The sequence below is a fragment of the Halichoeres trimaculatus genome, unplaced genomic scaffold (genome assembly GCF_033239565.1).
Source record: "Halichoeres trimaculatus isolate MK-OKI-2021-1 unplaced genomic scaffold, fHalTri1.1 fHalTri1_scaffold_12, whole genome shotgun sequence".
In the NCBI taxonomy this organism is placed as follows: Eukaryota; Metazoa; Chordata; class Actinopteri; order Labriformes; family Labridae; genus Halichoeres; species Halichoeres trimaculatus.
The window spans coordinates 15359883-15371372 of record NW_027437190.1 but is presented as its reverse complement, the minus strand read 5'-3'; the positions used below and the strand labels follow the sequence as shown (position 1 = coordinate 15371372).

Sequence of the window (11490 nt, the reverse complement as noted above, 5' to 3'; positions counted from 1 at the left end):
TTATGTATTTTTTAGAGGGAATTCACAAAAGACATTAAATCATTTCAGCAGCTTTTATTTTATACTTATTTATTTATCATCCCCCCAGCACTTGATCAAATGTTGAAAATGTACGTTGTTGCCTTACTCTCATGTAAATGGTAGATACTCTATCAATAGGGATAATAATAATACAAATGATATAATGATAAAAATGATGATAATAATAATGATAATAACAACGCAAAGTAATAAAAAGATAGTAAAAATCATCCTGTTTAAATGTGAGGTTTTGGTTTACGTGTGTTTAAAAGTAATGTAAGCCTGTCAGGTGAGGGCGGTGCTGTGTGACGTCGAGGGTGACAAACAGGAAATGCTTCGTAGACCAGACCGTCTCAATTCAGTTCGGCCTTTGCGGTCTTCGCAGGCTATAAAGGCCGGGTCCTCCGAAGGCTACAGCCTCCGTAGGCTGCAGCCCCTGAATTGGGACACAGCTAATGTGTAAAACCATGTGAATCGTGTAGCTAGGTATTAGCCTGAATTGCTAGGCTAGGTTGTTTTTAACAAAACGGTGGCTGTGGGGTAAAGTGAGCCAAATTGCTTGGGGTAAATTGACCAAGTGATTTAACTTACCCCACAATGAGGCACTAAAGTGTCAGAGGTAAAATGTCTTTAAGTGTAGTAATGCATAATGATTTGTTTTTTGTTTTGTTTTTTAAATATGTGTAACATTGTAGACAAGCTAGAATGTCGAGGAAATACTGCAGGAAGACAACCTGGGGCTCAACACCCCTTGATGAGATGCAGAGAGCAGCAACCGAAGTCCAGGGAGGAAAATCCCTAAGAAAAGTGGCCACAGAGAGAAATATTGACAGGTCAACCTTACGCAGATTCCTAAAAAAGAAAGAGGGAGGGGAAGTCACAGTGGCAGGCTACACAGTGACAGCAAACGCAGTGAGGGTCTTCACAGAGGAGATGGAGGAAGACCTTGCAAACTATGTGAAAAAACTGGCTGACCAGTTCCATGGCCTCATGGCAAAGAAATCCTGTAATCTAGCCTACGAAATGGCAGAAGAAAACAATATCCCTGTCCCGAGAGCTGGAAAGCTAACTGTTCAGCAGGTAGCGTAGAAGAGATCACAATTCAACTCAGGTAAACAGTTGGTCTTGTAGCTAAACAGATTCTTTATAATGTCCCTATTCTTTTAGGTCAAGATTGGTTCATCAACTTCAAGGAACGCTACCCAAAAAGTCAAAAGGTCAACTTACCCCCATGTGGTTCAATTTACCCTTTGAGGTGGAGCCATTTACCCCTTAGCTAGGGCAAGTTAAGACACAAAAACCTTTTTTTTTTACATACTTCCATGACCAATCATTGTGGATGTGTTCTGATTATTTCCATTGATGTGAGACGTCGTGAAATTAATGTACATGTGTTGATTTCACTTCAATTTCATTTCCACTTGCCTACAGGTCAAACTATGTAAAAAGTGGCTCAGTTTACCCAGCTCTCCCCTACAGGGAATAGACTGAAAAAATCTCCAAACACAAAAAGCAGAACACATCAAGTCATAAAATGAAATTAATAAAGTGAACTCATGGTTTATATAGTTGTAAGTCCGCGCTTTATTCAGATGCTTTCTGGAAAAGCCTGGGACTGGGCTACTACGGAAGTGTACTACGGAAGCGCACTACGGAAGCACATTGCATTCACTTGAAGAAAAGAAAAACAACTCAGGTTTTTCAGAGTAATTCATTCTTCGGTTTGTTTTTTGTGGTATTTAATTTTGTTTTTCTGATTAATAATTATTTATTGGTTTGTTTTTTCTTATAATTATTTCTGTTTTTATGAGTTATTTTTCGTGGTAATTAATTTTGTTTTTCTGATTAATATTTTATATTGGTTTGTTTTTTGTTATATTTTTTTCTGTTTTTCGTGGTAATTTTTTCCTCTTGTTTTTAGGAGTTTTTTTTTTTTTTCCTGAAGTATCGAGCTACTTCGAAATCCCGTGAGAACCTCCAACTTGCAGACAACTCCCGTGGATGTGTGGTGGCTCCTGTGTCCCGCACATAGGCTATATGCCTTATTCTTAATTTTCCACCGGTCTGTACCGGGCCAATAAAAGTAAGTAGCCACACACAGGGTATAATACCCTTGTTATGTTTTCGACTTTATCCTTAGATTTTATATAAGCCTATTGTTCAATGTAATACTTAAGGAATAGACAAAGATGTGGCATTAAAAAAATGCATTGCTTCTTCACTTCATTGCTGGAAAGCCGGTAGGAAAGTTAAGGATAAGGCATATATGTGCCGGACAGGATCTCTGATCCGTGCGGGACACAGGAGCCACCACACATCCACGGGAGTCGTCTGCAAGTTGGAGGTTCTCCCGGGATTTCGAAGAAGATACTTCAGGAAAAAAAAATTGCTCCTTAATACAGGAGGAAAAAAATTACTCGTAAAAACAGAAAAAATTATAACAAAAAACAAACCAATAAAAAAATATTAATCAGAAAAACAATATTAATTACCACAAAAAAATTACTCATGAAAACAGAAAAAATTATAACAAAAAAAACAAACCAATAAAAAACATTAATCAGAAAAACAAAATTAATTACCACAAAAAATTACTCATAAAAACAGAAGCAATTAAACCAAAAAACAAACCAATAAAAAATATATAGTTGAAAAACAAAATTAATTACCACAAAAATTTACTCGAAAAAAAACAGAAATAATTATAACAAAAAACAAACCAATTAAAAATATTAATCAGAAAAACAATATCAATTACCACAAAAAACAAACCGAAGAATAAATTACTCTTAAAAACCTGAGTTGTTTTTTTTTTGTCTTCAGGTGAATGAAATACGCTTCCCTACCTACTGGACCCCTCACAAGGATTAAAAAAAATGTTGAGGTACATGACGATTCACACTCCAGTTCAGAAGGTGTCGCTGAGGCGCCTAAAGCTGTTTGTCTCCCAACCAAAACAACAGAAGAGGAGAAAGGGGAAGAGGAGGAAGGGGGGAAAGAATGCACTACAAAGTAGGAAGTTTGATGTTCAGACTGACGGCGTTCCCAATGCAAAATGTACGTACTCTTGCATTTTTACACACCTCTAATGAATGACCGTGTAGCAGTGTCTGTGGTTGTTCTCTGTGGAGCGGCGCGTTAGCACAAATGCTAACATCTGCAGCCTGTTCAAGCCAGAGGTCCAACCGCGAATGGCCATAGGCTAGCTGACCGAGCTAAAATATTCCTTAGTTTTTGTCCAGTGACATTAAAATACAAATTTCTGTCCATACCAAAGAAGGCGTTTAGTTTTGACTCCTTCACTTTCTGGTTTTCCGCCTGCCTCTATATAAGAAACAAAGGACAGGGTTGATTTGTTGTAAACACACAGACAAATAAAATCTCAGTATTATCAATGTAATTGCATTTAAGTAAAGAAAAAACTTTTTTGTCTAGATCTGTCTCGGTTTCATGTAAACGTGCATTTGATGAGCCATGCAGAGTCGAGCAAGCAGTGGGCTAAATCTAGTGGCCCCAGCACCCACAGAGCTCCAGCTGGTAACCAGGACTGAAGCTCAGCCGGGACAAAGTGAACCAAATGCACAGCCAGGGGAGGAGATCGACCCACAGGAGAAGCTACAGTTTCTTCCTCACACAAGTCAGTGTTATTTTGCTGTTTGTTTGTTTGTTGTTTTAATTATTATGTTTTTTTAACATCATATACTATGTGACCTATGATCAAATGCAGCAAGATCTCCTATCTAACATTGAACTATCTACTTGATGTGTGTATCATTGTTAAACAGAATGTGAAGTTCACAGCTTTTTTAAGTCAGTCTTCTAAACACACTATAAAAATAATAAATTTGGTTCTACTTTAAAGATACAATGTTAAATTTGGTTAAAAAATAGTTTAAAATAGTAATAGTCTACTTTACAGATACAACATTAAATTTGGTTAAAAATAGTTTCAAATAGTTTCTGGGGTAGTGATACAACAGCTTGTGCAGAAAGTGGTATTTACATGCAGAGTTTATGTTTTCATACCAGGTTTCAGGGTACCGAGTGTGTATTGCGGCCATTTAAAAAATATGTATACAGAATTATTGAGCTGTATAGGTTAAACGATGGAAGTGAATGTGTCTTGTTTCAGTTTTTGTATAGACACGTTTTTCTGAAGCCTTTTTTAAATTTCCTCTTAGTGTTTGCATGTTTTCTGATTATATAGCTATAAGTGACTTAAACATCTTCCCCTCCATTTAGCACCCCAGACCCCTCTGCAGTGCTTCGAGTGCCACATCATCTTCAGCGATTCTGAGAGACAAGAGCGTCATCTAAAGCGGAGCCACCCAGCAGAATATGAACAGTACATACTGAGGAATGCCTTTTTTGCTTGTTACATTTGTGGACTCCAGTTCACAAACTCTAGGGAGCTCCTGGCACACCAGGAGACCCACACAGAGAGGAAACCCTACAAGTGTTTTATCTGTGGCCAAGCCTTCAAAAGAGCATATCAGCTCACACTTCACAAAAAAATTCACATTGGCCACGGGGGCTATCGATGCACTGACTGTGGCAAAGCTTGCAAAACAATGACATTGTTGAAGTATCACCAACGCACACACACTGGAGAGAGGCCGTTTATTTGCAAGGAGTGTGGAAGGAGATTTGCCATGTCCAAATATCTAAAGAAACATATGTTGTTTCATTCTAAAAGGGGCACCATAGGAGACGCAAGACCCATATCAGATGATGGTAAGAAAATTTACTTCTCACAAATGTGTTTTTATGTCACATTTTATGGCATGATATGGCCTAACAGTAACAGTTTGTTTTCAAAAATCTTGTTCAGACTCTAATTTCAAAACTTTGGGATAGGTTAACCTGAGTGTTTGTTCAGGAAACTGTGTTTCCAAAGCATAGAAATTAGAGCCAGACAGATATGGGATTTTTGGGGCTAATGCCGATACCGATACTGGGGGGCAAAAAAAAGCCGATATCCGTTATATCGACCGATATCTGATATATATCGGCTGATATATATATAATAAATTCATTGATATACACAGGATATATACTGTATATAAACACAAATCGTTATAATATCCATATGATTCAAGACAGAGACAGAACACTATTAAATCAAAACAAGGAACTTTAATTATAAAACTGTCAACAAAAGAACTGTAGTGTAAACCAATGATAGATAAGAACAAGCTGTAAACACAATAATAAATAAAGAAGTCAAACTGTAAACACCTTAAATAGATAAGTCAAACTTTAAACACACTAAGTATAAAAAAAAATTAAAAATGTTAACACACAATGCGCAACTTACACAACATTGAAACGCTGTATTATAGTCTTACATTAGATAATGGGGGGCGTGTGAATTAACAGTAGCATTTATCTCTGTTTATTTCACAAAAAAGCAACTAACACAATGTTAAAACGTCATTATATAGTCTTACATTAGATAATGTTGGATGGAGGGGCCAGGCACTCAGGCAGTGTGCAGCCCAACACACAGGAGCAGGAGCGACAGAATCTCTGTGGAGCAAAAATTTTTATACTCGGCTACATTTTGGCTGATGTTGATTAATCGGTGACAGGCATAATTGGCCCAATTAATCGGTCGGGCTCCAATAGAAATGAAAGATTTAGTTCAGGGGCTCTCAAACCTTACAGCTTGTGACCCTTAAAATAATAGCGATGGTGACCAGCATACCCTGCCGTGGGAATAAATTAATAAGCCAATCCAAAGACTCCCAAAACAAGCCAAAAAATCCCCTGAGAACATTAGACTACATTTGTGCACACATTGCTGTGTTTCCTTGATTCAGAAGCCACCACTGATATCGTCATTGTCCTGGCTTAGTTACATCAGGAGCAACAACGAAATGTGGAAAATGGATCAAACATTTTCTGTTTGCATGGGTTAATATAAAATGTAACCTTTATTTTGTTTAATTTTTCACATTAATGGATGAAATATGCAACTGTTGACAGTTTATTATTTTTATTTTGGAAGGCATTTAGTCATTTAGCTATCCCCCCACCCCCACTCACTGATTCCCCTGACTTCCTTCCAGCATCTCAACAGTGGTTACATTGATAACAATGAAAGTTGTTAAACAACTTTTAGAATTTTTAGACAAAGGTTAGTCACTGCTATACTGAAATGACACATGAACATCGCAAACACTATACAACCCCTGGCAAATATTTTGCTTTGTTGCAACTCAGTGCTCCTAACATACTACAAATCTCGACTTCAAGCCATGATTTTAGAAAAGAAGTTTAACTTGTTATACCAGTAACTCTTCATGCACTGTCTTGTAAGATAAAATATTTTTCTCATTGGTGATGTTCAAAACAAATAATGGTGGATCACTGTCATCAAATTCAGACTTTTATGACCTTTCATCCTAAAGCAATCAGAGAGTAAACATTAAATACTTCAATACTATCACCATGCAATAACTTATTTTCATCCTTCTTCCATTGTTTTAGGTGCCTTGAAGAGTGCCAACACACTGCTGAATCATGTAAAACCAAACCATGCTTCGCTGCCTGCTGAAGCCGAAGAGACTCCCCCTGCTGGACACCAAATGAAACAAAGCACACCAGTTATTACTGAATCAATCTCCCAACCTGCTCTTCCACAGCTGGGGGCCAATGGATATCTGCTTTATGTTGACACCAATATGGACACTGAGGAGATTCATTGGCACCCGGAATCTTTGGAAACTACGCAGATGGTGAACCATGTTGTGGTATCGAAGCAGGTGCCAGTGGGAGGGCATGAGGTGGCGATTGTTGATGGTAAGTTCAAGTTTCCAGTTTCTTATCCAAATATCTTAAAGATCAGGTATGCACAACCTGTCAACAGCCAGTGTTAAATTTAAGAAATGAATAATGATAAATTAAAAGAAAACACATTGAAATGATTTTGGAATTTTTATGAACACATTTACCCAGTTACTTTAAACTGTCCCTCATTAATCTGTATATTTTGCTTCCCTTTTTGTTTAAATTTTTCTTTGACTAAATTCTATGTTGCAAGTTCCATAACCCTGTATCTATTTAACATGATGCTCTCATAGCAACCATTTAAGCTTTTTGCTATCTATCAAATAACAATGCAGTAACCCTTATCATTTTATGACTTTTAGGTGGTCCCAAATGCATTTCTTGCTCTGTATGCAACACCACTTTTAAAACCACCACTGCACTACTGAGTCACATAAAAACCCGGCATGCTTCACTGCTTTCTGCAGCCAGTAAGGCTTCTGCAGCTGGACTCCAAATCAACCTACCCATCACCCAGGATGCACTCTTGCGGCTTCTGGCCAGTGGACCTAAAGATAAATATGATGCCAATATGGATGAAGAGCAGATTTTCAGACTCACTGAATTTCTAAAAGGTATAAAGAGAGTGAACAATGAGCAGCAGGCATCACAAGTAACAGAGGCCACTGAAACAACAGAGCAAACTGTTCCATGCTCCGTTCGTCGAGAGGAGTCACTTACCACAGATGTGATCAAGGTGATTATTGAAGATGAAATAAAGGATGAAGAGGAATACATTGGGAACAAGCCTCAAACAAAATTATCTGCTGACAGGGAGCTGAGTCTGAGCACAGTTATAAACAAAAGTCAGGTGAGACAGTAACTGTTCCGTTAAATATCATAAAGTATAAAATTTAGTATTTAACTTCATTTGTAGATTCTTGTCTTCTTTCAAGGGTGTGAGTGCAGGTGTGCAACCTCAGCACCGGGGTGGTGTCCAGGTACAAGAGGAGTGCAGTGTTGGGCTAAATGAGGCTGGAGCCAATCAGGGCCGTAGCATCTGCTGGAATGTGGAGCCAGCTGTAAACACCTTCAGCCCAAGTGAGTATAAGACCATTCTGCAAGTCTGCATTTGAAACAGGAACTGGCAAACTATCAGTATGTGAGATATTAAGTTAATATATCAGACTTTACCTTCATATGTCACCACTCCTGGCGCCTGCTGATCATTTAACTCTTAGAACACCTCAGTTTCTTTAATTTATGTGGAAATTTTGTGATTGCTTTAAAAGAAGGACACTGTCTTTGCATTTAGGTTTTCTTCATTAATAGACACGCAAAAAACCAAAACAAAATCTCATCACTAAGTGCTCACACTGCCAGTGTTATCTGGGCTTAAAGGGACAGTTCAGTTTTTTGAGGTGGAGTTGTATGAGCTCTATGTGACCACTAAGGATATTAGATACAGTAGAAAGTTGTCTCCTCTCCCTCAGTCAGACGCAAACTGTAATCGATGGTGACGAGGAAAAAGACGCTAACAGGGAGAGACGGTACCAAATTCAAAGGCTATTTTCTCTGCCTACAAGAACTAAAATCAAAAAGTAATACCACAGTTTAAGAGTACGCTACATAAAATATTTTTTAAGTGCATTGAGTCTTCGGAAATATAAACATTTATCCGGACCTAACTAACTGGTCATGTGTCCTTCCGCGCAGCGCTAGTGCGCTCCGTCCCCCCTCCTCCTTTCAGCTGTAGGGAATGTAAACAAGCTATGCTTCGGGCGCGGGTTGTAGCCTCGTGTAAGTTTGATCAAGTATCGTAATTCTTTTGTTTGTACTCTAAGGATTGTGAGGCAGCTTAGGAAATTCAAAATGAGTGACTATGACAGCGACGATGAAGTTCCATTCACTTTGGAACCAAAAGGACACCTGTATGAACCGGAGTACACAGAAGAGGAGCTGCTACAGATGGCGACTGAAAGGAATACAGAGGAAACATCCACGGACACTGGACATCGAGATGCTGAGTGTTACTGCTGCCACGACTGTTGTTGTTGATGTTGCTGTTACAGGACACTCCAGAATTCAGAAGAGCAGGGAAATCTGTGTGATGAGTTATACAGACGGCTTGAGAGCCAGCAGTGTCCTCTAACTCAGACAAATCCTGAAGAGTGTCTGTAACCAAGTTCCACTCGTGACAGCAGTAACACTCAGCATCCGTGGGCATTGAGTCACAGCTCAGAAATTTACACCACTGAGTATTTCCGACTCTATCTTGATGTCCAGTGTCCGCGGATGTTACCTCTGTATTCCTTTCAATCGCCATCTGTAGCAGCTCCTCTTCTGTGTGCTCCGGTTCATACAGGAATCCTTTTGGTTCCAAAGTGAATGGAACTTCATCGTCGCTGTGGTATTACTTTTTGATTTTAGTTCTTGTAGGCAGAGAAAATAGCCTTTGAATTTGGTACGGTCTTTCCCTGTTAGCACCTATTTCCTCGTCACCATCGATTACAGTTTGTGTCTGACTGAGGGAGAGGAGACAACTTTCTACTGTATCTAATGTCCTTAGTGGTCACATAGAGCTCATACAACCCCACTTCAAAAAAACTGAATTATCTCTTTAAGAGACTACAGAGGGTTCACACACACTCAGCTGGCCTTGATGCCATTTGAATAAAAAAAAAAACATATTCTCTGTTAAGGTTTTAGACTTCACATTTTGTTATTCCCCTGTTTTTGAACAAAGAAAAAAACACACAAGTCTTGTTTCACCTGCTGCAGTTTACTTAACCAGTGATACCCACACTGCCACGCTTCAACTGGAGAAAAAAAGTCCACAGATAAATTCAGAATATTTTAACATTAAGATGGTCTGAATTGACAAGTTTTCTTTTCAACATTGTTTGCAGGCAAACAGGGCAGCCTTGCATGCACTGATTGTGGGCTGATGTTTACGAATCAGGAGGTTTTTAAGACTCACCTGCACCAGCACGCTCTGGAAGAGGAGGAGGGAGAAGATGATGAAGAAGAAGAAGCTGAGAAAAGAGAGGACAAAAGTCATGCAGCACGACTGGACTTTACGGAGATGTACGCTGCTGAAATCAGGGATCAATACACAGGTGGTGATGAAAATTTGTCCATCATGAGTAGGTCACTGCAGTCAAATCGATCAGGGATAACACAAGACAGGGGAGTAAGACAAAATCATTCCTGTTCGGTGTGCGGAAAACTTTATAAATATCTGAATTCATTACTGAGACATGAGCAGCAGCACATCAAATCAGATCCTGCGAATAAGAGTTTCCAGAAAGTGGGTAAATATGAGTGTCCAGACTGTGGGATGGCCTTCATCAGGAAGGCACGGCTCATTGGTCACATGAGAACTCACTGGTTAAGTGGACCGTTGAACTTGGAATCCCTGAACTGTGATCAGTGCAACAAAAGCTTCACTTCCGAAAAATCATGGCGGAATCACATTGAGCTTCATAAACGGAAACCATTTTGGTGTCCCAGTTGCTCCAAGGGGTTTTTCGATGAACAGTCACTAGAGAAACATCTGCAAGGTCACCATCCGAGTTTATATACCTGCGATATTTGTAACAAGAGCTTTCGTCTGCATTCACAGCTCGTGCATCACCAAAACACACACACAGGAGCAAGACCTTTCCAGTGCACGGTCTGCGGGCAAGCCTTTGCCAATCCTAAAAAACTGATTTTACACAAAAAAATACATGTACAAGTGTCCAGCAGGATGCCTTTGGGCTCACAGAAATCTGTGGCTATTGCAAAGAAGGTGGAAATTAAAGAGGAGAAACAGACTTTCAGTGTTTCTGAGGTAAAGGATACAAACATTAGTGAGCCGATGGACAAAGAGTGTTTGACAGAGGAGAGCAGAACTCTAAAGAGGCAAGATGCTGAGTTTGTGGACTGTGAATACACTGTAGAGGAAGACTGGGAGCCGGTTTATCCCTGCACCAAATCAAAGCCCCACGGTTTTACTGCATCTCATGCACATCATGAATCCTCTTTGGAAACCTCGCAGCCACAAAGAGCACAGCACTTAGACGAGATGGACACTATCATGTATGAGGATCACAAGTATTGGGAATGGGAGTGTTGTGTTTGTGAGATGGGCTTTGATGAAGTAGCAGAGCTGCATACGCATTATATAAAACATGCTACTGGAGAAGTGCCGATCCCACATGACGGCTTACAAGGATGAAAGCTCACAGGAGTAACATTTCTTCTTACTGGTGCCCAGTGCTTGGTGCTGGAGTGTAAAGATGACCTTTTATGAGTTATTGGGATGTGTATCAGTGTTCTTATCATTTTTTATCTTTTTCTTATCACACACATTAAGGAGAAATACCAATGCGCCACTGTTTACTTGTATGAGCAACAGAGGTAGACTGAACGATTAGAAAGCAACATTATTTTATTGGTTTTTGTTCATTTTTTTTTCACAATTTCATCCATGTCAAACTGAAGTTTATCTACCTCCTTGTGTGTCTGAAACCAAATAAAATGTCGTGCATTACTACCTTTTTTTTTTTTTTGCAATGTTTGGTTGTTGTATTCATTCACATTGGAAAATGTGATGAATTTCAACATGACATAATAAATACAATCAAGCAAAATATAAGCATTTTGGGAATGGCCTTGGCTTCTTATTTTCAATCCTATTTAAGGTTTTTGTCA

At 39.1% G+C, this 11490-nt stretch overlaps 1 protein-coding gene across 1 annotated transcript; it reads left to right on the top strand.

The window, feature by feature from the left end:
• The first annotated feature begins 2946 nt into the window (after positions 1–2946).
• LOC141801424 (uncharacterized) lies at positions 2947–11341 on the top strand. Its single transcript, XM_074684465.1, has 7 exons — positions 2947–3078; positions 3457–3658; positions 4264–4755; positions 6514–6825; positions 7176–7663; positions 7749–7893; positions 9702–11341. Exons 2-7 carry the CDS (start codon positions 3496–3498, stop codon positions 11012–11014), a joined length of 2913 nt encoding a protein of 970 aa, XP_074540566.1. The 5' UTR covers positions 2947–3078; positions 3457–3495; the 3' UTR covers positions 11015–11341.
• Positions 11342–11490: the final 149 nt, after the last annotated feature.

What these genes read in the sequence shown, in the direction of transcription:
- LOC141801424 (XM_074684465.1), top strand. Translation starts at nt 3,496, where the DNA reads ATGCAGAGTCGAGCAAGCAGTGGGCTAAATCTAGTGGCCCCAGCACCC. An exon ending in ACAGTTTCTTCCTCACACAA is followed by an intron (nt 3,659 to 4,263) that starts GTCAGTGTTATT and finishes CCCTCCATTTAG; the next exon opens with CACCCCAGACCCCTCTGCAG. An exon ending in TGTAAACACCTTCAGCCCAA is followed by an intron (nt 7,894 to 9,701) that starts GTGAGTATAAGA and finishes CATTGTTTGCAG; the next exon opens with GCAAACAGGGCAGCCTTGCA.